The sequence below is a fragment of the Cervus elaphus genome, chromosome 27, assembly GCF_910594005.1.
Source record: "Cervus elaphus chromosome 27, mCerEla1.1, whole genome shotgun sequence".
Taxonomy (NCBI): Eukaryota; Metazoa; Chordata; class Mammalia; order Artiodactyla; family Cervidae; genus Cervus; species Cervus elaphus.
The window spans coordinates 51345332-51373141 of record NC_057841.1 but is presented as its reverse complement, the minus strand read 5'-3'; the positions used below and the strand labels follow the sequence as shown (position 1 = coordinate 51373141).

The window sequence follows — 27810 nt, the reverse complement described above, 5'->3', positions numbered from 1 at the left end:
TCAAATAGATCATAGCTGAAAATTCAGAGTGGACCTCAAAAACTGAATGTAAAGGTTCTTACTGTTAACAATTTCTTTAGGGAATGTGAAATCATAGAGCTCATTATGGAAGGCTTCACAAAAACTAATCTGTTTTCAAAATTCTGTGTTTGATTTAAGTTTTTGCATGTTTATTTCAAAGACATTTTCTTTGTAAATGATAGATGACTTTTTGGAGAATAGATAAAAAGAGTAGTTTAAGATCACTGAAATCTCAGAAGTTCATTTTTATTAACCAGTGACTAGGTTTGTGAAACATGCCATTTTGAAATCAAAGAATGTATGTATTTCCAAGCTAGAATCTGCCTTAAAAGGTTGCTTTGCTTTGCTAGGCATTGCAGTTGTTCTGATAAAATTTTTTGTAATGTATGCAGTTTTATGATAATCTACAGAAGGTTTATAAATTATAAACTATCCATTAATATGAAGTAGAATGCATCGGACTTCCCTGGCGGTCCAGCAGTTCCTCTGCTATTTCACTGCAGGAGGCTCGGGTTCAATCCCTGGCTGGGGAACTAAGATCCTCTGTGACCAAAAAAAAAAAAAAAAATGTATAAAACCAAAATTTAAAAAAAACCTCATTCTTTGGGGAGTGACCGGTTTTACTCTCTCCCTATTGTGTTTGCATACATGACCCTATTTGTGTTTTTTCCCCAGTGTCTTAAAGTGCTTCCTCCCTGTCAGAACTCACCCCTTTCTCTCTAGATTTAGAAATTACCTCCTTCTCAGCAAAGCCTTGCCCCACCACTCTGCTGGTCTAGCCTTTAGAGTCCTTCCCAGGGAACCTGCCGGGCTATAGCCCGTGGGGTCGCAACGAGTGGGGCACAGCTGAGAACTGAGCGCACACACACGGCTGTCCCCTAGACAGGAAGCTCCTCTGGGTCTGGGACTGTCCTAAACCACACTCAGCTTCTCAACTCTGTGATACAGTATCTGTCAGTATTACAAATTAATATTTCTTTAGTTCTCTCTCTATATTCATTTATTTATAAACTACACCTTCAGTACAACTTAGACCCTAAAGCTTTTTACATACTTCAGAGGGAAATTCTCCAGGCATAGATGAGAAACATGTGGCTTTCTGTCTCTTGTGAGTAATTCAGAATCTGACGGTTTCCGCCCGCTTTCTCGTGTGCGTTTTCCACGCGCAGGCCTGTGTAAGGTGCGAGAGTCTGCAGTTTGTACTAACCTTAGCGGGAGGGCCCCTTGGAAGCACATCATGTTGAGTATGCGCTTGTTCTCTTGTTTCTTTGTCCTGAGAATAATTGTGTTTTCATGGAAGTCCCAGTTAGTAGGGGCCTAGTTTCTGACTGGAGAGAGAGAGAGAGTGACAGTTGAGTAAAAACTAATGGTGACAGAATATTACAGATACAGAAAGTACCAGTGTGAGAATTTGGTTGCCTCTTACCCTCAGATGAAGTCAGGTTGCCTTAGTGGCTTTCCAGGTTTATCCTAATCGCCTCCTTTCTGTCACCTACTCCATTCCCATTCCTGATTTCCAGAAGTGAGGAGGAAATGCCGTGGGGCAGAACAGAACCCTGGGAATGAAATTTGCTTGCACATTTCTGAGTGGGAGCATGTTGCCTCAACTTTGTATAGCCTGAACGCCCTTATTGAAATCAGTTTTGTTAAGCTGGAACCCTTAAACCTAATGTGTCCTACGGACTCCTGTTTTATTCCCAAATAATTCAAAGGGCAAAGTTGGGGAGTGGAGGGGGGGACACATGACAAGCAGTGTGACCTTGGAACCACGTGCATTCCAAGCCTGGGAAACAGGGTCCTGTGAAGAACTTTGAGTTCAATCCAGGTTAACTCTCGTCCCAGGAACCTTAGGGCTTGCTGTTGTCCCCTCAAACATGTGGGAGGTAGTTTCCTGACTCAGACTTCTGACAGGAGGACTGTCCATTAGTCACTGTGAGTCTGCAGGCCCTGGAGATGTTAGAGTCAAGGCCCGGGGACTGACCAGGGCATTGCTCAGCGGGTCCTGAACCTGAACTAGATGTGGGTGCGCTTCCTGGACTGGAATCAGAAACTCAGTCACTGACAGCCGGCCTCCCTTGTCCCTAAGCTGTCAGTACTGCTCTCTGTATCCACAGGCCGATGATCAAAAGCTGAAATTGACAAAATTAAGGAAAGTATCTCCCTTCAGAAATAGGTATTAGGACTTCCTTCCAGGCTCTCTTTCCCATTTCCAGCTTTCGAAGATAGAGACCAGAGAACCAGCACTGTGATAAACCCTGCCAGACAGCGTGCTTAGTCTGTGAGGCTGGTGGAACTGCGGGCTATTGTCAGCAGCTACCACTGACCTAAATATACAGGCTGTGTGATGTCAGCTGCACCAAGACCCCTTCCCAGAGGCAAACGGGCTCAAGGAAACCATATCACAAAGATAAAGACTCATTAGAATGGAGCCAGACTGAGGATGGAACCGGATTTTATTTGTCTGCTCCTTTGTTTCTAGTGAAAAACAAAAGTAACAAAGGTCATTGGACTCAACATATGACCATCAGCAGAGGAGACTCTTGGATTTATTTGTGGATCTGTCTCTTCTGAGCCTTCATCTCCCTTTCTGGGGAGGGGCAGTGGTGAAAAGCAGCCAAGCCTCCCTCCCTCCCTGCCTGCCTCCCTCCCTCCCTCCCTCCCTCCCTCCCTGCCTGCCTCCCTGCTCCCTCCCTCCCTCCCTCCCTCCCTCCCTCCCTGCCTGCCTCCCTGCTCCCTCCCTCCCTCCCTCCCTCCCTCCCTCCCTGCCTGCCTCCCTCCCTCCCTCCCTCCCTGCCTGCCTCCCTCCCTCCCTCCCTCCCTCCCTGCTCCCTCCCTCCCTCCCTCCCTCCCTCCCTCCCTGCCTGCCTCCCTCCCTCCCTCCCTCCCTGCCTCCCTCCCTCCCTCCCTCCCTCCCTCCCTGCTCCCTCCCTCCCTCCCTGCTCCCTCCCTGCCTCCCTCCCTCCCTCCCTCCCTCCCTGCCTCCCTCCCTCCCTCGCTCCCTCCCTCCCTGCCTCCCTCCCTCCCTGCTCCCTCCCTCCCTCCCTCCCTCCCTCCCTGCCTCCCTGCCTCCCTCCCTCCCTCCCTGCTCCCTCCCTCCCTCCCTCCCTGCTCCCTCCCTCGGCCGGGTAGCTCTCACCCTCTCCTCTGTTCACCCCTCTGCTTTTCCACCGTCATCTCAGGTTCAGGCCTTCACCCTGTCACCTGACCCCTGCTCTAGTTGCCAGCTCTCTGCAAGGGGCTTGCTTCCTGCCCTCCTCAATCAAATGGATCCCATTGCTTCCTAAGTAATCCTCCACAGCAACATTCCAGTGCGATCACTGCTCTGCTCAAACACACATAGTGGCTTTTGCACAGACCAGAGTCTAGAGTCAGGCTCAGTAAGGATCTATAAAGTGGCCCTTCAGCTCTGTTTCACATCACTCCCCCTTTTAGTCCCCATTTTCTGAACAACTTGAACTTGGGCTGGTCCTTGGGCACACTTGTGCTTTTCTGCCTCCATGTCTTTTCTTACGTCTCCCCCTCTGTCCATAATGCCTTTCTTCCTGTCTTCACATACCCAACTTCTACCCATCATTTACAAACCACTCAATTGCCACCTCCTCCTTGAACCCTTCCTTGATTCCTCCATTTAAAGTGATGTCTCCCTTCCATGAACTTCCTTACGTTATGCTTATTTGTACACCTACACAGTACTTATCACTTCTGCCTTGTCTTTTACTTATTTTTATAAATGTTTTATCTCCAGATGTAGGTTGTAAACACCTTGGTGCAAGCCCTATCTTTTCTTTTTGATGTTTTCTATGACAGTAGTTCTCACTGGTAAGTCATCAAAGGTTTTTTTCTTTAAGCCACAGAGAACCAGGACCAGATTTTGGCGGGGGAGGGGTGTGTGTGCAAAGTTTGCAGGATCCTAGTTCGCCGACTAGGATTCAGACTCACACCCCCTGCAGTGGACGTGACGAGTCCTAACCACCAGATCGCCAAGGATGTCCCCCTTGATCAGAACTCACCGTTGCTCCTGTGGCCCTATTGTGCATCCAGGAGCTCTTCGGAGGGCTGAGACATTTTTCTTGTTTGGCCAGGCCTCCAAATAATCCCCTGTGCTGAAAAGCTGCCCTGCCTCACCGCCTCCTTCAGGACCACTCAGGTCCACCATCACATCCCAGCCTCCCCGCCTGCTCTCATCCGCAAGACCTACATCTTTCCTAAGTCACCGTAGCTCCTGACAGGGGAGGGCACGTTCCTCACTCAGCAAAGTCTGTGTTCAAAACATAAGCCATATGCAAACCTGTGTCCAGTCCAGGCATCTTGTGGGAAGTGTACAGACGGATGCCTGTGGGTGGGCCAACAGGCACCCAGCACTGGAGGGGCCATGAAGGACTTTGAGGAGGATGGGAAGCGTTTGAGCCTGCTGTGTTGGAAGTGATAATGGGGTGGGGAGGACGTCTTAGCTCTGAAGAGCAGTCTCAGAAGCAGAGCAGCAAGGAGCAGGGAATCGCCTGGGGTTTGCAGAGGACCTCGGAAGGTTCGTTTTGGCAGAGGCCGATGGTTTGTATAAAGGAGAGGAAGCGGACGGAGCTAGGAGGTCACTTGGATTGTTCGTACACATCCTAGAATCCATCTAAATCAGGACTGGTAATTAGTACATTGCTTCTTCTAAACAATAGATTACACTGGAGAATTGCTTTTTGATGACTCCTTTTTTTTTTTTTTTCATTTGCACTCATCTTAACTCTCCAAGTAACTGTTAAGATTACTTAGAAGCCATGTGACATATTTTTTGTCAAATACTTTTGTGGTACAACCGATCACTCTGTAATTTAATTTTAATGAGTTATCTTAAAAGTAGAGCAAGAAATTTTTACCTGTTTGATAATATGTAGGTTAATATTTGGGGATAAAATTGTAGGATTGATGCCAAAATAATTCAGAGGAGGGAAGTTGGAAATAGCTGAAACAGAAATGACCGTCAGTTGACCATGATGCCCGTGGTCGAAGGGCACACTCTTCTCTCCACTTTTGTGCATGTTGTTGTTCATTGTTCATTGCAAGTCATACCCAGCTCTTCGAGACCCCAAGGACTGGTCAGCTTCCTTATCCTCCACTATCTCCTGAAGTTTGCCCAAACTCATGTCCATTGATGATGCGATCCAGCCACCTCATCCTCTGTCACCCCCTTCTACTCCTGCCCTCAGTCTTTGACAGCATCAGGGTCTTTTGCAATGAGTTGGCCCTTCACATCAGGTGGCCAAAGTATTGAAGCTTCAGCTTGAACACTGGCCCTTCCAATGAATTTTCAGGGTTGACTTCCTTTAGGATTGACTGATTTGATCTCTCTGCAGTCCAAGGGACTCTTAAGAGTCTTTTCCAGCACCACATTTTGAAAGTATCTATTCTTCGGTGCTCAGCCTTCTTTATGGTCCAACTCTCACATCCGTCCATGACTACTGGAAAAACCGTAGCTTTGACGAGATGGACCTTTGTCAGCAAAGTGATGTCTTTGCTTTTAAATACACTGTCTAGGTTTGTCATAGCTTTTCTTCCAAGGAGCAAGCATCTTTTAATTTCATGGCTACATGTGGGCATCTCTAGTAAAATGTTGGGGGAGATGTTGGGCCTTCGATGGTACTGAGTAAGCCTTCAGCTTAGGCTTCTAGCCCAGCGCCCTCACAGGGAGCGGCTCTGGAGCCGCAATCTGTGCCTCGCTTTGCACTGCTGCAGCCCTGACCACCAGAACAGCCAGGAAAACGGCCAAGAGTCAGCCAGTTGGTTGGGCTCTTGGTGTAGTCACAACAAATGATGAAGACCCATCAGCCAGATGGCAAAGGAGACCATTATTTTCGTATCTGCCATTGTGTTAAAATACCATATTTGTTAAATCATCAGTGGTTATAATTAAAATGTAAATATTAATACAAAGGAAGGAAGGATGCATGGGTTAGCAGGTCACCTTACAAGAGGGATTTAATCAGAAGTTTTATCTTAACATCCTTCTTCAGCAGAAAGTGTTTTGTATGTTCACTAGGATGGAGAAACTGTGGAAGATGTATCAACAATGTAAATTACTCTTGCAGTAAGCACAACATTCTCTCTTCCTTAAGAAAGTAAAGCTGTATTTTAAAAGCCCCAGAACTCAGATGTTATCCCTTTCATGCTAAATATACAGTAGTTCTCTTTAAGGAAAATTTATAGTTTTACCTTATTTTCCCAAATTTGTATTTTTTAAAAAGTGAAGCAAATAGTTCATAGTTCTATAGTCTTTTCTCTAAATAAACTGTGTCCTTTTCTCTAAGTATAAAAAAGTGTTTTATCATTTCAGTATTCCTCTAAAATATAATATGTTGATTGTTTAAATTTAGAATTTCTCTTAGAAATATCCTTCAAAATGCTTCTGAATACTTTCAAGGTAAATTCCAATTTCAGTTAACATGCTTGCAGTGTATAGCAAACTGAGTCATTGGTGGTTAGTCCCTGAAAGTAAATTAAGAGATAAGCAATGCATGTTTCTTTATTGAAACATGTAAATTTGGATTAATCAGAGCCTATATTGTAAAACACAAGACTGCTTCCTCTTAAACCACTGTTGTGTTTTGGAAATGACCATAGATCTTCAAACACTTCACCTACAAATGTTTTGCTTGCCTTCTGTGGCATTGCTTTGAAAAATAAGTAAATAGGCCAACCGACCAAAATGGAGAAGGCAGGGGTCCTGCTGTTCCCAGTTTTCCTTTGACGGTAACTGTCCCAGGGCTCGTTTAGGGCCCTTCTGGGGCACTGCTTCCGTGGGCAAGGCAGGGGTCGGCCGCAGCCCTGCCCAGCCCTCTCTGTGCCCCCGGCCCCACGTGAGTCACGTAAACCTCACAGCCAGCCTTTTGCGTCGGCCCCTCACCGCCGGCAGAGTGGGCCTCATCAGCAGTAATGGTTTACAGATGAGGTCACTAAGTGTCAAAGGGTGACATTATTTGTCCAAGTTTATTAGTGTCAGAACCAAGTCTAAAATTCAGATATCCTGAATTTTCGCTCCATTGTGCCATTCAGAGCCTGGATGGGAGAGATACATAGTAGTCTTCAAAGTTGATGCTTCCTTACCATGGTGTTTATTTCAGCCTCACGTAATTGGTAGATATGACCATTGCCATGAGGAGCAGAAAGTGCCAACTGCCTGTCTTTTTCAACCTCCAGCCTGTCTAAGCTGAGGAATTAAAAGGGACAGGAGCCCACTGTCCTGCCTGGTCCAGCCTTGGCTTCCAGGCTGTGACAGGCAGAGGGCACAGGGCTCCGGCCCCTCGGTTGATACTTGCATTTGTCCCGTCTCGGCCGGTCCCCGCTGCACATGGAGCCACTGCTGCCCAGAATACAGGCACCAGCACCTCCCAGCCTCCTTGCTTTGCTCGTTCTGACCACTGTTCCCCAGATCTGTGGCCCTCTGGATATATATCCTCCTATTTAAGACTTGCAGATCATTTAGCTCTTTCTCCTCAATTTTAGAATTTCCATTCAGCTCAGAGCACATTCGAATCTTTTATTCAGGTTGCTTTGTACCTAATGGGGCTTAAAATATGGCTGTAGCATCTTTAGCAAAATGTTTTGGGCTAATAAGTGATTTATGATTTATTTGTCTTTTGTCCTGAGTTTCAGGAATACCTGCCTCTCAGGAACTGCCCTCAGTCTCAAGAACTTAAGAGTGAGACTTGGAAATCAGAGGTGTTCCAGAAAAGGCTGCATCCTTATGAGGTTAAAAAAAAAAAAAAGTGTCATTCAGTGGTGGACAGAAGTGTGAGTGCCCAGGCAAGGGCAGAAGTTCCAGCTTCTCTGAAGTGTGCAGGAAGGGATCTGGTGTAGATCGCTGATAAAGCTGTGGGTTAGAATGTTTCATGAGGGTTACTCATCACCACCTGGTCCCCCTCGCTGTTCTGGAGCCACAAGCCAGTAAGGATTCGAAGCCGGTCCCTTTCGAATCCTACACCCACATCCCTGAGAGGAATCAGGTACAAGTATGTGGCCAGATCAGAGAAGAACACACATATAAAAAAGGATCTGTGTTAATGAGTCTGAGGGGCTGGGACTACTGCCTTCATGTACAAAGGACAGTCCTTTTTGGCCGCACCGGCTCTTCCTTGCTGTGCTCGGGCTTGTCGTTGCGGTGACCTCTCCTGTTGCAGAGCGCGGGCTCTGGGGCACTCCGGCTTCAGTCATTGTGGCACATGGGCTCCAGAGCACAGACTCAAAAGTTGTGGTACACAGGTGTAGTTGCTCCACCGCATGTGGGATCTTCCTGGATCTGGGATCAAACCCGTGTCTCCTGCGTGGGCAGACAGATTCTTATCCACCATACCACCAGCGAAGTCCAAGGGCAGTCCTTTTTATGTGATGTTTCCAGTTTATGAAATACCCCTTTTTAAGATCACATGAAGGTAGAAGGGTAGGTGTGAGGCTTCGACCCAGGATGTGAGTTGTGTCAGTGCCAGGCCTGGGCTCCGGGAGGAGCCCTCTTCAGATCATGTAGAGTCACTCTTTTCTGGGCCTCCCAGTCCTGTTGATTAGTACCATTGCTTTGCCGCCTCTGAGCACATGTTTTTAAAAAATTTGCCGTCAGTGGTATTACTTATTCAGAAAATGGTAAAACATTCCTTTCTTAAGAAAATTATGGGAAAAAATTAAAATCATGTGAACTTAGCTGGTATACCGTGCAGTTAAATTTCCAGCCTGCCCTGAAGCCTGCACCACACTCCATTTTAGATATGGAGGGCCAGTTTTTAAACTTCTAACACACTAAGACAAGAAACTTAAAACTTATATTTTTTCTGGTATAGGAAAGGGTAAAAGCAGGCTCCATGAATGGCAAAGAACAGGCTTTTGTCAATGGAAGATTAGATCATCTTGAAGCACTTTTTTTTTTTTTTTTTCCATCCTTTCCCTTTTTTTCTCTCCTATTACCTTCATTTTGTTTTTAGACTCCGTGGAGATGGTTCCCAGCTTCTGTCTGTATCTTAGGGCCAGCCTCCCCAGTGGCCCCAAATACTTATTTCTTGTTAGGTCTCTGCCACATTTTAGCCTTGCCATCTGAAATTGTTGTTGTTCAGTCGCTAAGTCATGTCCGATTCTTTGTGACCCCATGGACTGCAATATGCCAGGCTTCCCTGTCCTTCACTATGTCCCAGAGTTTGCTCATATTCATGTCCAGTAGGTCGATGATGCCATCCAGTCATCTCATCCTCTGCCTTCCCCTTGTCCTCCTGCCCTCAATTGTTCCCAGCATCAGGGTCTTTTCCAGTGAGTCGGCTCTTCACATCAGGTGGCCAAAGTATTGGAGCTTCAACTTCAGCATCAGTCCTTCCAATTCAGGATTGATTTCCTTTAGGATTGACTAGTTTGATCTCCTTGCTGTTCAAGGGACTCTCAAAGAGTCTTCTCCAGCACCACAATTTGAAAGCATCAGTTATTTGGTGCTCAGCCTTCTTTATAGTCCAACTGTCACATCTGTACATGACTACTGGAAAAACCATAGCTTCAACTGCGTGGACTTTTGTTGTATAATGAAATAAATGGTTGTTATTAAAGGCCTTGGTTGGAGAAGGACATGGCAATCCACTCCAGTATTCTTGCCTGGAAAATCCCATTGACAGAGAAGCCTGGTGGGCTGCAGTCCATGGGGTCGCAAAAGAGTAGGACACGACTTAGCAATTAAACCACCACCATCATGTATGTTGGGGGTAAGTGTCTAGTGCCACAGTTGCATCTGATGTGGTTCCCACTTTGAAGATGTTTCCAGCAGCTCCTTGTTTTGTGCACTTCCGTCCTCTAAAATTAAGTGGAATTAATATTGAAGGTGTAATAAACCACTGTGTGTGTTTTTTTTTTTTACAAAAAATAAATAAATAAAAAATAAAGGCCTTGGTATCCCCATGTGCCAGTTGCGGGAGCCATACATGGTGTCTGTCCTTCTAACTCCCCTGTGGGAGGATGCCCTTTGCCATTCTGCGGTATCCTTCTTCCCAATTCTTGAGAACCTGTGCTCCTTCATATGGCTCCTCCAGAATGGAAATTCTTTCTCTCTCAGGTCATTCTTTCCCTTCTGCCTTCCTGAATCACAGAATATCTGGGACCCAAGAATTTGATTTTCTAACAGGTGATACTGATGCTACTGGTCAGTAGATCTCATTTCTGTAACTTGGGTGGGGAGAGGAAATGGGTGTAGTTTGTTGGGGGAAGTGTTTCTGTCTCTGTCTCTCTCACACACACACACACACACACAAGTGTCACCGTTAGCACCACCACCTCTACCACCCAGTCATCTGAATAAACTTCATCTCTTACCTCCTGTATAGCCCTCTCCCTGATGCCTGAAGAGTCCAGGAAAAATGAGTACAGTTCAAACTCTGAGCCCAGTCCCCATGTTCTCTGCCCCCCAGCCCCTGAGCCCACTCTTCATTCCTGCCTTGCCTGTCCCTGCCTGAAGTAATGGTCTCCTCACCTCTTCTCTACCTTAACAGCCCAGGTCCCCCTGCCTTCATGGGGACTGTCGCAGACACAACAGATGTATTCATCTCTTCCTGCTGGAAACTTTTCAGTAGTTCACTGCCTGTATCACTACTCTTGGTATTTAACAATGAAATGGATATTTACCTGTTTAGTTTGTGCATTTACAGTTTGTCTCCGTACTAGATTTTCAGCTCTTTGAGCATCTGAACTTTGCTTTATACTTGCCATACTCCATAAAGTTTTCCACCTGACAGACTGATTAGTTGATTTAGATGAAATGCGAAGAGAGGAGGAAGAAAGCTGGTAAGTTAGGGAACCTCTGGTCGTTTCATGTAACTGTGCGTATTTTGAAATATATACATCTTAAACTTGCAAAACTTTTGAAAGTTTAAATCTCAAGCACATTTTTTTCACTGTAAAATAAAATATAGCCTGTATTCCCTAGATATGTAGGGATGTATTCCCTAGATACATAAAATACCTATTTTATACAGCTTTTTGGTTAATTCTTCTGTAATTATAACATAGCAGGTAGAAGTGCTAAATCATATCCATCTGTGGTAGTCCAAATTAGAGGGAGGGATAGTACACCATTCAGGTTATTTCAGTTTTATAGTTTAATGTACAGTAGGACAGGTTCCCCTTCTTATTTTTGGTCCTAGTGGTCAAATCACATAGCTCTCCTGTGCTAGCGTTTCTCTCATTCCACATCACCACCCACCACTCTGCACAGACATACCCCACCACCCACTTTGCTCTGTCTTTGCTTCTTCCTGTTCATGTTTTCCTTGGGAAAAATTAAACAAACTGCTTCGGTTAGTTCATTCTGATGCATTCATTGCTTATCTTCTATCTTGGGGTTTTCAACGAATTGAGTGTCTCACAACTGATAGCTGTTTTACATAGTGAGACAATATCTTGCAATGTGATGTGTGTGTATGTCCTTAGTTGCTAAGTCATGTCTGACTCTTGTGACCCCATGGACTGTAGCCTGCCAGACTTCTCTGACCATGGGATTCCCCAGGCAAGGATACTGAAGAGGGTTGCCATTGCCTTCTCCGGGGGATCTTCCCAACTCAGAGATTGAACCTGGGTCTCCTATGTTGCAGGCAGATTCTTTACTATCTGAGCCACCAGGGAAACCCCTTACAATGTGATGCATGATACCAAATCAAACTTTTGAATCATTTGATAATATGTTTTCTGGCTTCAGGGGGATAAAAACACAGCTATTTTTATCAATAGCATTTTTTTTTAAATTTTGAGACAGTGTCATTGGCTTCCCCAAAGGGAACAAGCACAAGTCTAAGGGAGTTTTGGACTAAGGTAATGAATATGTTCCCTATATTAGAACAATTTCTTGAGGAAATCAATGTATAGTCATTTAATATGAATTCCAGTTAACTTGGTGGACCTTATGACTGTTAAGGATTTTTGTGGTTTTATTTGTACATTTTTGTACCTTCTTTTTAAAATTGAGAGTCTCTTCTAGTGCTTACATTCTATGATTCCAGGATCCCATGGTGTCATGGTCCAGGAAAGTAACATGGATTTTCCTAGGTGACCTAGGCCTGTCTAGTTGAAGCTGGGAGTGCCCGTTTTCTAGATAGCTCTGTCTCACAGTGACATAACCGTCACTGAGTGGAATCTAAGGCAGACTCATTTCCTAACAACAAACAGGATTATTAGGAATCTTCTGGAGCATTCTGCTTCTGTTCCCTTTCCTCTCGGTTTCCTCATTCCTTTTATTAGTCCTCATGATTGTGGCGAAGGAAACGAACCTCATTTTGTGCTCTTAATTCATTGATCACGAATGTTGGAATAACCACGGGTCCAGGACTTAGCATCTGACAGGAAGTCACAGATGTGGTTCATCCATTCGTGGATCATACTTGCGTCACTGGGAAAGACAGCCATAGGAAGCACTGAGACTGAACTTTAGGTTGTGAAATGCTCGCCTTTAGAATCATGGGATTCAAGTGGAATTTTCTCCAAGTAGATTGAAGAAAACATAATTGGTTTAGCAACCACAGGCTTTTCATAGAACACTGGGAATAGATTATTCTTTCCATAAGCAGAGGGGAAAAATTCTCCTGTATAGTGGATACATAGGGATATTGATTATCAGAGCCTAGTTTTAGCTTCCTGCTAAGAAATAATTCAGGCAAGACTGTTTAAGAAGACTTGAAAAACTGTCACATTTGCTCATAACTTAAATCCTAAGAATGTTCAAAGGAGATTACTCTTAAGAAATTAAAGACAACTTCTTATCTCTGCATTCATCTTAGTTGGAATTCTCTTTCCAGATATCTCTTTGACATACTGTGGTAAACAGTGTCTTCTTGCCTGATATAATCACGGAGACTCTCCTTCACTCAGAGGCACCTCAGTCTGGGGCCTGCCAGCAAAGCCTCTCCCGTCCTTGTCCCCACAGCCATCACATGTCACCCGCATGTATCTCCCAGCACGGACATTTCAGACATGGCAAAGATCTTTGCTTTGCCAGAATTTGTCTAAACAGGATTCAGAATCTTTCTCCAAAATCTCTATCTCCCACTCCCTCTTAATTCACATATTAATCTGAAAAAAAAAAAAAAAAAATATAAAGAAATATTATCACAGACACACTAATTAGGACTTACTGTTTACATTTTAAGGCCTTATCTTCCCCCTTTTTAAAAACCATATTATAGTCTTGACAAAAGGAAAAAGTAAAGGACTCATTAAAAATCAACTTTTCTCCATTCACATATTATGCATTGGTTTATGACTAGTGCATGTTGATGAACTCAAGTTTATTTTCCATAATTAGGTATATATTGAAATATAAAAATATGACTGTGACTATCTATATCAATGTCATCCATTATCCAGGATCCAGTTTCCTAGGTAAGCCAGATTATGTATGACAGTGGTAGGATGGTGGTAAGCAAGGAGAACAGGTAGTTTGAGAAGTAAGTTAATCTACTGAGTTTGTAAGTATTGCCCCCAAACCCCAGTAAGTCAGTTCATTTGCATCTCAAATTAATTTGGCTCATTTTGTCCCAAATAAATTTGGGCAGTTATTACACTAACTCATCCAGTATGCAGGATTCAGTTTTCCCCTCTTGTCCCCCACCTCCCCAGAATGCTTAGCTGCTTGGTCATATCTGACTCTTTGCAACCCCATGGACTGTAGCCCACCAGGCTTCTCTGTCCATGGGAATTCTCCAGGCAAGAATGCTGGAGTGGGTTGCCATGCCCTCCTCCAGGGGATTTTCCGAACCCAAGGATCGAACCCATGTCTCCTATATTGCAGGCGAATTCTTTACCATCTGAGCCAACAGGGAAGCCCAAGAATACTGGAACTGGTAGCCTATCCCTTCTCCAGGGGAACTTCCTAACCCAGGGATCAAACCAGGGTCTTCTGCATTGCAGGCAGATTCTTTCCCAGCTGAGCTACCAGGGAAGTCCGCCACCCACCCACCCCACCCACACCCCTCCAATAACTGAGTTTTTTACGAACAGCAGTTTTTACCTCTTCATTTATTCCTTTATTCATTCAATCAGCAAATATCTCTCAAGTCTGTGGCAATCTTCTAAACACTGGTGGATGTATCAGTAGGGGAAAAAAAAAATTCCTGCCCTCATGGAGCTTTTATTCTACTTGGACTTTTATTTCCTGGTAATGCTTTTTTTTTTTTTTCCCCTGGGATCTCACTCTCTTAACCAGGTATCTGAGAGTGAAAGTGAAAGTCGCTCAATTGTGTCTGACTCTTTGGACCCCATGGACTATTACAGTCCATGGAATTCTCCAGGCCAGAATACTGGAGTGGGTAGCTATTCCCTTCTCCAGGGGAATCTTCCCAACCCAGGGATTGAACTGGGGTTTCCTGCATTGCAGGCAGATTCTTTACCAATTGAGCTGTGAAGGAAGCCCTAGGTATCTGAGTCCTGTCCAAAATAAAGAGCCCACTGCAGGAAGAATACACTTTTCCAGTTATCTGTGGCTCCCCCTCTGGGCTGGCTTTCAGCCAAAAAGTTCTGCTAGTAAATTCTTAACTTTTGCCCTGCATCTCCCACCATGGAATCAAAACATTCTCCTCCTCCCAGTCTTCTGTATTCAAATTGTTTTGCCTTTAGAACAAGGTTTTGAATACTACAGTACTCAATCAATACTCAGTCAGTACTCAATACTGCAGCTCAGTCTTCTTGAGGAGTTTACACCCTTGGCAACTTCAACTGCCATCTGAGTTAATGATGTTTAAATTAGAAATATCTATCCCCAACGTGCCTGTTCTCTCAGTTCTAGGCTCACTGGATGAATAGATGTGTCATCACAGCCCTTGAGGCCCCTCTCTGTCTTCATCCCTTCTTTCCAGCGGCATCTGCAGCTGCTGGCCTTGGAGCCTGTGTCTGGGCCCCCTAAGACTTGCCAGGCCCGTGAGAGTGTCCTCGGCCTCAGTGTTTGCTCACAGGGTCTCTCCACAAGCAATGCCAGCTTCCTCCCTGCCCCCCCGAATCCCTACAGGTCAGTACCCACTTGTCAAGGCCCATCTCAAACTCTCCTGTAGCAGGAGAGCCTGTTCTTCCTTCCTTCTCCTGCAGGCTGCCCTCCCAGTGCCCCTTCTCCCGAAAAGAGAGAGTCTAACAGGGACATTTGCTCTGACTTCAGACTCCAGCAGGCTTCAGATTCTGACTGATGGTGTGATGGTGGAGAGTTCATTGCAAGTGTAAGCTCAACCTTATATTGTATCTTTCTGTTTTTCCTAAGAGGTTTTTTTTTTTTTTTTTTGGCCACCAGTCACAGAGCCATTAGTGTCCCTTGTAATCTCAGAGGTGGTCTTCTGGCCTGAGCTTTCAAAATATTCATAGGTGTCCACTCACCCTGGGTTTCCCCGGTAATGCTAGTGGTAAAGAACCTGCCTGCCCAATGCAAGAGACATAAGAGATGCAGGTTTGATCCCTGGGTTGGGAAGATCACCTGGAGGAGGAAACAGCAACCCACTCCATTGTTCTTGCCTAGAGAATTCCATGGACAGAGGAGCCTGGCGGGCTACAGTCCATGGAGTTGCACAGAGTCAGACATGACTGAGTGACTTGGCATGCCTGCTCACCTTGTAGCTCTCTTCTTCCTAGGGAGATCCTGAAGGTGCCCACTACCCAGCCACCCGTCATGCTCTTAGACATGCAAGGTATTATGACTGTCTTCTGAGCCACCTCATGACGGACTTCTTAATGTCAGCTTTGTATCTCTTAATTTATAATTTTTAATAAATGGCCCTTTAGGGAATTCCCTGGCAGTCCAGTGGGTAGGACTTCACACTTGCACTACAGGGAGTGTGGGTTTGATCCTGCACGCCACACGGTGCAGCCAAAAGGGAAAGTCGCTCAGTCGTGTCCGATTTTTTTGCGACCCCGTGGACTATACAGTCCATGGAGTTCTCCAGCCCAGAATACAGGAGTGGGTAGCCTTTCCCTTCTCCAGGGGATCTTCCATACCCAGGGATCCAACCCAGGTCTCCTGCATTGCAAGCAGATTCTTTACCACCTGAGCCACCAGGGAAGCCCAGGAATGCTGAAGAGGGTCGCCTATCCCTTCTCCAGCGGGTCTTCCCAACCCAGGAATTGAACCAGGGTCTCTTGCATTGCAGATGAATTCTTTTCCAACTGAGCTATCAGGGAAGCCCCCCAAAATAGAATTAGATTAAAGTAAAAACAAATGCCCCTTTCTAATTTTCTATACTTTGGATTTAGTTCACTCTGAAACTAATTTGCATAAAATAGGACTGCTCCACATCCAGTGTTGCTGTTACAGGCCAGCGCTTATCTCCTTTATGTCAGTTAAGCAATAATATTTGATCCATTTACAGTGGATTCTATCACACATAGAAGAGCCTGCAGCTCAGGCTTGTTCAGATCGTAATTTAGCTGAACTGGTCATATGGATGTTTCTCGTAAAGCTTGCCGTTCAAGCCCACCCACAGTCGTCTGACCCCAGTGTTAGCCAGTCTGTCTGGGGCACTGCCCTTGCACCTTGTGTCATCCTCCCACCGTTCTTATTCCTCCTGCTAACTTATCCCCCCTGTTAGAGGAGCAGCAGTTATTCCTTTTCCTTTCCTCCTTTCTCAAGTGTAATGCTTCATATATAGTTGGCGCTCACCTCCTGTGTTTAGTTTAAGGACCCGTTCCTGAGGGACCCAACATTACACAGTGAGATTAAACCAGGAAAGGAATGGTAGGAAAACTGGTCCTTCATCCCCAGTTCACCCCACGATAAAATAACTGCGTGTAGATGCCTCCCTGGGTACCTGATGACGGGGTCTTGAAATCAGCTTGCTTTCCATGTGCACAGAACCTGCCCACCACAGCCCTGGGGCATGCCACCAGCAGCAACTCACCTCTCCCACCCCATCCCACACCGTCTCCCAGCAGTAACGGGCCGCCTCGCTGCCAGCCATCACCCATCACTTGTCTATTCAGAGGCTTGATACGGTCTTTGAAAGAATTTTTTGCAATGTGCTATCTAGCTGTTTGATTTTAAATCGCACTAAACTTTCTGGAGCCACGCCAGGGACTTGCTAGAGTTTCTGATGCTATCTATATAAATGGTGGAAGGGGGAAAACTCCATTGAACTTTTGCGGTAATAAAATTATTGCAGTTGAGCCCTACATCTGTTCACTGAACTTCCTGTGGGTTTCCACCAGATCACATGGCTGACAGCAGAGACAGTCTTTAAAGCGTTTGGTCTGCATATTATACCCAAGTCTCAACCACCAAATCAGACCTTTGCTTTGTCTCTGGACTGGGCGTCCGGATGTCCCACTGCGGTGGGTTGATTCACTGGAGCTGATAAAAAACATTCCGGCCAAACTCGAGAGAGTCTAGCATTACCTCTGGCTCCAAAAGTCAAAACAACAAGATTGTTGTAAGTAGCTTTGGATTGAGACCAAGCCCTGAGCTTGAGAGATGGGTTTTCCCTCCTTGTTGAGCTGAGTCACAACTGTCTCAGAAGGAGAGGGGTGAATGCCTGGGCCTGCGGTGACCAGCACCCCGCCCTCTCCTCGCCTCTCTTGCCGTAACTGTCACACCAAAGCCGCCACCCCCTCAGAGCCCCCTCCTCTGCTTTCCCAGATCTTCAGTGGGTTCTCAAGCCCATCTACCCAGGAGTCCCTCACTGAGGCCCATAGGGGGGCCTTAGAAGGCAAAAGAGGAGATGAGGTAGAGAGGGGAGGATGGCTTCAGAGTCAGGAAGACCCCAGGGGCCTGGGCCCTGCTGACTGGGTCAGGAGTGAAGATGTTCTCAAGTGAGGAACCTGGGCCTCCCGAGCCAGCACAGGATGGCATTAGCATTCTGCACAGGCGTGAAGAGAGCAGAGGAAAGTGACTTTTTCTAGGTTGTTGATCTGACATTCAGACTATGATATTTCTTGGACTGAATCTTAACAAAATGTGTCCCCAGTGTCTTTAGTGCAAATAGAGCCTTTTGTCTCTCATTTCCTTAGCTCTCAAGTTCTAGGAGTATTGTCGCTGTTCAATCTCTGAGTCGTATCCGACCCTCTGTGACCCCATGGACGCCAGGCTTCCCTGTCCTTTACTGTTTCTCCCAGAATTTGCTCAAACGCATGTCCATCGAGTCAGTGATGCCATCCAACTGTCTCATTCTCTGTTACCCTCTTCTCCTTTTGCCTTCAGTCTTTCCCAGCATCTCTTTTAGAGGAGCACATATTTTTAAGAATGTCTGTTTCAGTCTCAACCCAGGTGGGCTCTCTCTCCAACTAGATAGACAGGGAGATGTTGGGAAGGGTGTCAGATTCGGTGCTCCTTGGACAGGGTTCGTCATGCAAAGGCTGTGCTCCCATTCAGTCAGATTGACTGAATGGTGTTTTCCAAACTCTTATGATTTATGCCTATTATTTGCCCTTTTAAAATCTTCCCAGTACACTGTCTTAAAAACAACTCATTGCGGGAAAGAAGAAGCTTTTTACTTTGTGCTTTGTTATGTTTGCTTTGTTATAGCCAATCCTGGAGAAAATGCTCTGTTTTTCTTACTATTTATGCTTTATCCCCCTTTCTGAACCTTTTAAGTGCTGGTGAAAAATTTCAAGCAAATAACCCGGGAAGCAATCTCCCTCAGCCCACTTGTTGAGAAGGGAGGAGCTGGTACTAGAACTCGAGGGGCGTGAGCATGTACTGTCTGCAGTGCCTGGGTTTTGCTAGTAACAAGTGTGTCCATGCCACTCTGTCTCTGCTTGCTCTCTGGGTTGCCCTGTGTCCAGTGGCACACACTCCATGGAAGCCTGGGACCTCAGCCCACTTAGCCACGAGCTCTCAGACCTCAGCAGGCCAACCAGAGCCTCATGTGTGTCTTGATTGTTAAGCATTTGGGAGTCTTAGCCTTTAAAACCCAACTGTTGTCAGCCCCCAGGACAGCTCAGGAACCTTCAGATATTGACCCTCTCCGCTGAGACTGCCCCCAGGTGACACCTGGCTGAGTGGCAGCCTGCAAGTGCTTGACTTGAGGGCTGTCCCTCAACCCAACTCATCCAGCCCTTTCTCCAGGTGGACCCAGCAGAGCCTGGGGAACATGCAGATAATCCCAGAGTGGAGACCTTACTGGGGTCACCTCATAAAACCATACCCAGGAGACTCAGAAGGAGCTCAAGGCCCTTCATTTTTTACAAGACAAGAGAACCGAGACCTGCAGAAATGCTGTGGCTTGCCCCAAACGGTTCAGCCTGCCAGTGGCTGAGCCAGCAGAGAGCCGACGCCTCCTGACGCCCAGCCTGGGGCCACCTGGACTCCAGAGCTGGAGATCAATCCCATCTGTTCCCCGTGAGGACGCTCAAGCACAGAGGGCTAGTGACTTAGTGGCTGGCAATACGGAAGAAATGCTTGAGGTTCTTTATCATTACTAGAGAGACATGAAAACCTCCCGTCCATGTGGGATGTAGGCATTTTAAAGAAACGCACAGCTGGGTCCCTGTCGACTCTGAGGGGCGTGCAGGGGAGAGGTGTAGTTTTGTTTGGCCTCCAGCTCCTCCACTTCCTAGCTCTGTCCTCTTTGGCATCTTATTTATCCTTTTGAGCTTTGGTTTTCTCATCCATTCAACATAGTTAATAAACCTATGTCACAGAGTTATGTGCAGAGTTGAAGTCATGCACTCATTCATTTAATTCGTCATTCAGCAAACATTTCCTCAGTGTCAGTAGTATGCTAGATGCTGTCCTCTTAGCAAGGTCCCTGCCTTCCTGGGACCTGTGTTCTAGAGGGGAACAGATGGTACCCAAGTAAACAAACAAATATGCAAGCTCAACCCCGATGGCTGTGGAGACCAGCTGATGAGCTGAGAGGTGCTGCTTGTTACTGGGTGGTCGTGGGTGAAGTGACCCACGACCCTGGCACCTGGGCACCCTCGGTGTGTCCCTTCCTCAGAGCGCCCCTGCTGGGTGGGCTCTGTGAGCTGACAGGAGGCCTGGTGTCCCCACTCCTGGCCACCTCAGCCTCTCCAGCCGTGTCCTCTCGGAGCTAGACGCCACACCCCTATTGGAGGTTGTTGTGTCTGCCACAGAATTATCCAGGGAGACTGATGTCAAATACAGCTTAGAGGTGACCCCTCTCTTCTCATCACGATGGCTCTAAACTCCCCTCAGAGCCAAGCCCCACCTCCCGTCCAGTTAAATAGCTGCATCACAGGGATATGCGCAGACATGAAACCATGCATTTGTTCATATAGCTCGCTATTCAGCAAGTGAGGATCCACTCAGACAGAAGGCCATTCTTCAGAACCTGCCTTCACTGGTGACAAAACTTTGTTCTTTAAAAACGTTAATGAAGAGAAGTCTGTCGCTTTTAAGCCATTTGTCAGCACATTTCCTGGGTTTTTATGTGGGAAAGCTCAGGTTCTTTCCGTTTCTATTATTATTAACTGTCAGGAAATAGGGTTGCCACGTTAGAAATGTACACCATGGGTAGAATATGAGAAATGGGCTTAGGACAAGGCCAGGAGTGATATTTCTAGACTTTGGATTTTCTTACTAAAAGTTCTAAAATAAGAGCGTACCTTACATTTGCATGTCACTTTAATGTCAGTAATAATAGCCAACATTTATTGAGTGCTTCTTCTGTACTAGGCACTTAATCTCATTTATGTGAAGTAAACAGGATGGTTAAATTCAAAATCTTAGAGTAAACTCTTACCTTTTAAGAGCCTAAGTTGGAATGAGGGTACAAGACTTTTCCCAAGTCCCCTGGCTAATCAGGAGTGGACTCTTAGCTCTTAGATGCTGACATTGTGTACATCTTATTTACAGCTTTGTTTTTGGTACTGTGCTTGCTACACACACAGTAGGCTCTCAGGGAGTTCTGCTGAATAAATGAATGGATGGATGAATGAATGAGAAAAGCTGGGGCTAGAACTCAGATCATGTGCCTGCTTTTCGGATGCTTTTTCTAGTTCCTTCAAAGATTAAATGAGTAGCTATATGTCATGTGTTTGAACATGCCTGCCATAAAATAGGTAATCAGTTATGGTAGCTATAAATGTTACCCATAATCTCGGAATTAATTAAGCTTTTATGGAGAACCTGTATAGAAATAATCATTGATCAGCTTGAAAAACTTTGTAATGAAATACATGTTTGCTATTGTCAAGTAAACTTTATAGTATTTCATATTATTTTAATGTACTATTATATATGGATATTCACCTGGGTATTATCCTACATTGAGGTTTTGTTTACTACTCTCTCCAGAGTGAGATGGATTATTTTGAAGTAAACTCGAGCAAAAATAAAAACAAGCCATTTTCACCTTCGTTTTTACCAGGTGGTGGAAAGGGAAGCCATGGGGGGTGCCAGGCGCTTCTCCTGGTGGCCTTTTCCTGGATCTGGCTGTGTGTGACCTAAAGGCAGCGTTTGACTCATGGCTCGTCCTAATGGGAGAGTCGTCAGAATTTCCCCCAAACCACGAGGGCGAGCAGACTTGGTGCCAACGTGTGAAGGCAGTGCCATCCCAGTAAGCAGCTCTTGCCTAAGTTTCTTTAGGTTAATTGGAGGGAATTTTTGAGAAAGCAGTTTGCTCGTTTTATTTCCATCCCACCCTCCCTGGAGGGACAGAAGGCAGTCTCGGGTAAGCTGCCTCATGTCCTTTCCTGAGGCCTGCCTTCATAGGAAAACCCCTGAATAGTCACTTGATGGAGAAAAGGCTTCACATCTTTTAGTCATTTTTGTCACTAACAACCAGAAATGCGTTGTATTGGTGACATTCCCACTTCTAAATGTAGGATATTATTATTCCAGCTGAAAGAGGCATTGCTGTGTTGGGAGGCGGGTTTCAAGCCACCCCGCATCTGAGCCCCCAGCCCAGTCCCTCCCCTCCCAAGACAGTGTGAAAGGTTTTCTAAAGTTGAGGCTCCTCCAAGAGCTAGGATTTGCATCCTCATTATTAGAGGGTAAAGCTTGTTTCTTCTTCACACACACAGTCCACCACACTTTCTTGATTCTTTTTTTTTTTTTGGCTCTTTTTTTGGGGGGGCAGTCTTCATTGCTGGGGGGGGGCTTCCTCCAGTTTCAGAGAGCGGGGGCTATTTTCCTGTTGAGGTCTGTGGGCTTCTCATCACCGTGGCCTCTCTTGTTGCAGAGCACAGGCTCTAGGTGTGCAGGCTTCAGTGGTGGCTATGCTTGGACTCAGTAGTTGTGGCTCTGGGACTCAGGTGCCCTGAGGCCTGTGGGGTCTTCCCGGATCAGGGATCGAACTGGTGTTCCCCTGCATTGCCAGGTGGATTCTCAACCACCGGACCACCAAGGAAGCCCCACATGTCTTAATGCTCGACATCATTGTGGGGTTGGTCACTTCTTTCAGGACCAGCTGTGTGTGTGCTAGGTTCTATCCATATAGTGAAAGGGCCCCGTGGAGCCTTGGAGAATTGGATCTGGGGACAGAGCAGTAGGGTGACTGTGGTATCTGTGACTGTGCTATCTCTTCTCAAACTTTCCCACCAAGTCAGACCCAGGCTCCAATCCTGACTCCTCCCCACAAGCTGTGTAACCTGAAACAAGGCACTCAGCTGCTCCAGGCCCTGCCTCACCTTCTGTCTGTGGAGTTGGCCATGGGGGGCCTCGCCAGGACACCGTGGTGACTGACCATGACACGTCAGGGAAGCTTCTAGACCGGCCTGGTGCTCAGGGAGTCCTTCGGTTGGTGGCATCTGCTCTCTGCACCCTCTTGCTACAGATGCAGGCTTTTCTTGGAAAAGAAGATCATTGTGTTGCTACCTGTAAAACACCCAGTTCCATGACAAAGACCTTTTGCCACCTCCAAGAACCCTGTCCCCACACCTGAGAACTCCATGCCAGGCCGGAAGTGACACAGAGCACGTGAGGAGGCTCATCACGGACGCCTGGGCCCCAGAGACCACCAGCTGCTGAGCGGCTGTGGCGCGCCCGGAGACTGTGGGCCCAGGGTGGGAGGGATCCAGCAGGACGGAAAGCTGGGGGATGGAACCGAATTCCAGTCAGACCAGGAAGTGCCAGAAGCAGGGCCACATCCCCCGCTGCTCGTGCTTTGTCCGCCGGACTGACCCCAGGAGCCCAGCGGCAGAAGTTGTCCCTGTGCGCTGAAGCCAGCACGGCCCTCAGCGCACACCACGACCGTTAGCCTGCACTGAGGGCAGGAGAGAGCTGATTCGGAAACACTGGTGCCCTGGAGAGGGCTGGGTTTGCATTAAACCTGAATCATTTCGCAAAGTATGGGGTAAAATGTATGAGGGCAGATATAGCGGTCGGTAAGGTTGAAGTCTGATCTGCTTATAAAACCCTTTTGTGCATAGACTGTATTTACTGATGCCCTGGGAGCCATGGAATGAAGTCGGTTTCCATTAGAGCTGTAACAGGTGGGGACTGTGCCGTCATGGTATGTCGAGGTAACAGCCATGACCAGGACCCTCCTTTGTATGATGTCCTGTACATTTTGCTAAGACTTAACTCAAAACTCTACTTGCCACAAAGCATTTCCTGCTTAACCCCGCCCCACGGTCATCATTCTGAAACCCTGAGGATTCAGCACTTAGATGTTTAGTCTTAATCACTGCACATGTTATCTGAAAAATCTCTTGAACTCTGTGTGAAAGTGAAAACAGTGAAAGTGTTAGTCACTCAGTCATGTCCAATTCTTTGTGACCCCATGGGCTTTAGCCCACCAGGCCCCTCTATCCATGGGATTCTCCAGGCAAGAATACTGGAGTGGGTAGCCATCCAGGGAATCTTCCCAACCCAGGGATCGAACCCAAGTCTCCAGCACTGCAGGCAGATTCTTTGCTGTTCGGGCCACCAGGGAACTCCGTGTATGTAGCTCCCTGACTCCCTCCCCATTCTTAGCCCCTAACCCACCACCTCCCACTACCACCAATCCCCCCACACCCTCACTTTTTGTTTAAAATCTTTAACTCATTTTAGTTCACACTCATTTTCCCTTCACCTGGACCAGGCCCTGTCCCCACCAGTGCCCTCTAGTTCTCCACGCTGTGATCAAGTGGTCCCTGCACAAAGCCAGTCTCATCAAGCCCCCTTCTGAGACCCTTCAAAGGTTTCGAAGGTCCTTTGAGCAGAGGCCAGGGCTCTTCATGCGACTCCGTCCTCCCCTCTGGGCCCTGCTGGCCAAGGCTGGCTCCCCCACTGTCCCTCTTCTTGCCTCCAACAAAAAGCACCTCATGCTTTCCCTGCCTGCTGTTCCCTCAGAAGGAGCACACGTCCCTCTTCACCTGGCTGCCCCTCCACCTCCCACAGGCCTCTGGAACCACTATTCTTCCTTAGTGGAACTCCCTTCTTACAACAGGAAGTTTCGTACATAGGAACCTTCAAGTGGCAACTTTCAGAGGTGTATTCCATCAACATCAGGCAAGAGTGAACTTGCACCTCGCCCTCCATCTCCTATTGCTGACGATCCTTCAGCTCTGCCATCTCCCACCTCCTCTCCCTACTGCAGTCAGTAATTCTTGCCTGGTCACTCAGTGCCAGCCCCTGTATGCTATGCTATACTGCTATACTTTTCAAGGTACTGAACTGTAAGATTAAAAATGTTTTCTTTATTTTTTGGTGGGTTTTTTTTTTTTTCTGTATTATTTGTCTGAGAAGTATTATAAATCTATTACATTATAGTACTATGTAGCCGATTGTGTTAGTTGGGTACCTAGGCTACCTTGGTTGGACTTACAGACGTGTTCTCGAAACAGAGCTCATCCATACGTAGGTGACTTACTGCGCTCTGTTATCATTGCTCTGTGGCTGCCGCTTCTGTGTCCCTCTACTGCACAAGAAGGAACCTTCTGTGAGGACAGGGACTGTGTATCCTGAGGCCCTGATGCACGCACTGCCTGGTGTGCCGGGGAGCAGACATTCAAGCAATAGAACAATGAATGAGTGACTCACGTAAGAGAGATTGACTACCATAATATGCGTAAAGTATTTACCATTGTGTCTGGGACATAGTTGGTCCTTATATGGTTGATTGCTTCTTTGAGTCATTCATCAAATCATTTGTTAAGTGTCTGACCGCTCTCTGAGGGGACATAGCCGCCAACACAGTGAATATAGAATCTCTGCTCTCGTGGGCCATGCGTTCTGTGTGTGCGTCTCCCTTCTCTCTCTCTCTTAGCCCTCCGCCTCGACCTTCCGCGCTGCCCCTCCTCCTGAGACACGTTCCCCTTGTCCCTGCCCCACCTGGGACACAGGTCACCAAACTGCAGCCACTCTGGCTCGTGTCACCTTGGCCTGGAAAGTGGCCCCCCAGGGACCTTTGGGGACCCCGGGCTCCTTAGCTGCCAAAGAGGGGGGCCATCACTTCCTCTGCTCTAGCTGGAATAAATAAATCAGGAGTAAAATTAGAAAATCAGAAGCCCCAATCCTGGTGAAATGCTGCAGTGAAAGTGCCACTTCCAGGAATCTGCACGTGTTCTCCCTCCTCACCTGGGACTGCAGAGTGCGGCCAGGCCACCTGAAGCGTGGCAGAGCTGGGGCTCCCCTCTGCTGCCCGCTTCGCAGGGCTGGAGCACCCCCGCCTCACCCCCACCCGCCACGTCCACCCAGCACTGCCCGCCCACACAGTCAAGGCCGAGGACCTGTGGTGGGGACGTCCTTGCCTCCAAGGTGACTCAGCCCTGAGAGGGGAGGCGTCTGAAGGAGACCCAGCCACGGGACCCCAGCCACACAGCAGTCTCTGCTTGAGCACTGTCTGCCCGGGTATGGCCTGCTTTCCTGCCTAACGTCTCTCGCTTTGCCTCATGCCCTGTCTGGGCCCTGCTGCTCTCAGCACGCTGACATCCCTGACCAGGGCTGGTGGGCTTGTGTGCCCTTCCCGTGGGGGATTCACCCGGCCTCCAAAGGGTCATCGGGAGGCTGGGTCTGTGGCCCAGGACTCCCGGGCCCCCTGCACCCCCCACACACCGTGTACAAACGCTGGCTGCTCTCGCAGAGGCCTGTGAGATTGATCGCCTCATCTTGTTTTCGTTGCAGAAATTTCCAGAACTGAAATTCAAATATGTGGAAGAGGAGCAGCCCGAGGAGTTTTTTATCCCCTACGTCTGGTCCCTGGTGTACAACTCGGCAGTAGGCCTCTACTGGAACCCACAGGACATCCAGCTGTTCACGATGGATTCCGATTGAGAGCGGGCCTCGTTCCCCGCCCCCCACCCCACCTGGCCTCCAACCCCCTCCATCCAAGCAGTCCTTCTACTTATTTTCTTTCTGGGGAACGGAGGTAGACAGATTCCCTGGTGCATCTTCTATTAAAGAGGATCACACAGGCGTGTTTCCCTTGCACACGTGGGTTTGGAGAATTGAGGCCAGTTGGCAATAGATCACTCAGTTTAGATTATAGTGCAAAAAGTGGGAGGGGGGTACGCAACCATAATAAATGTAAAAACCAGCTATTTTACATGCAATCTTATTTCTAAACCAAAAATCTAGAGCTTTTCCAGGAAACCTGATGCCTTAGGCATATAATACACTTTACCAGTGCATACTTCTTTTTCTTTTCTTTTTTGCATGCTCAGGATTTTTGTTTTGAGAGTGTGTGTGTGTGGTGTGTTGTGTTTCAACACTGAGAAATATCAATCTGAAAAGATGACAGGACAGGAATTCATAAGGAAACGAAGCCGTGTATGTGTGTAGTGGCCTTTCAGAGGACCCGTGATGGAAGCCTGGGCAGTTGGATAGAAGCCTTTAGATCCTCCACATGTTTCCCTCAAAGAAAGAAATGGCTCCTCCTCATGAAGCCCAGATTAGCTTTTCTGTGGATTTGGCCTCTGAGCTATAGCTGAATTAAATTGGAGTCTAGCACAAATTAAGTTAATCTTCTCTGTATTAATCATTAGGAAAAGAAAAGCTTCATTTTGAAAGCAGTCTTCTTTTCTTCAACCAGACCAGTAGGAGAAAAAGGAGACCAATTTGATTAATGCAGTGTTCCACATGAGATGAAAGACATGTTTTCCTGTCCGTCTCTGACTTTATTTAAACTCTTCTGGGGCCTGTGTGAGCCACAGTTGGCTCCCTGAGCTCCTCTGAGGGACGCGGCCGCCGGGGTTGCCCCGAGCACAGCAGCGGGCACCGAGGACAGAAGGGACAGGCCTTTAGTGCCACGCTCTGGGTCCATGGCCACCCCTCTGGACCTAGTTTCAGTCTCAGAGACACAGAAGTTATGTGCTTTTCTGCATGGGAAGCACCCGTTTCAACCTGCTGTTGCCTGATCTATATCAGAAGCAGCTTCTCTCCTGTGCCCGGGCTGGAGACCAGAGTCACTTTGATCCATCACCATCTTCTGAGGGCCTGAGGGAAGCCTTCTTCTCTCACACGGAGCTCTGGGAAAGGTTAAACACGTGACACGTCAGTGCACACTTGTGTGGTTTCCCCCTTGAACAGCCTGGCTGCCCACCCTCTTGGCAGTATCTGAGGTCGGCCGGTTTCGTCGTCGTCAGGCCGGGGCTGAGACCAGAGCCCCCCGAGGCCGGCTGACCGAGTGAGGGCCTGTGCCTGGTGGACCCAGGAGGCGCTTGCGGCCTGGCCGCTGCCGCCTCAGCCTCAGGCTTCTGAGTGTCTCTGCCAGAGACGCTGGCTGGGACCCTGGTGTTTCCCTGAAGGTCGCACGGACAGGGCCTCAGACCAGCAGGTGAGGCCTGTGAACGGCTTCTGCTTAGTCTGGCCTGAGGGGGAGGCAGTGTGAAGGTGGAAGACGGAATCCTCCAGTCAGAAAGGGGAAAATACTAGATGCCCATTTCAGGTCGCAGTTATTTATATGTCCTGTATGGAAACATGATACATCGCTTTGTTTCCCA

General features: G+C 47.3%; 1 protein-coding gene across 3 annotated transcripts in view; it reads left to right on the top strand.

The window, feature by feature from the left end:
• Positions 1-26505, top strand: part of DYM (dymeclin) — a 382780-nt gene extending 356275 nt beyond the window's left edge. For all 3 annotated transcript variants that reach the window (XM_043889419.1, XM_043889417.1, XM_043889418.1), the window contains one exon: positions 25994-26505. In XM_043889419.1, coding sequence (XP_043745354.1) covers positions 25994-26143 — 150 coding nt within the window. In that variant the 3' untranslated portion in view covers positions 26144-26505. The remainder of the gene's footprint in view (positions 1-25993) is intronic.
• The last annotated feature ends 1305 nt before the right edge of the window (positions 26506-27810 follow it).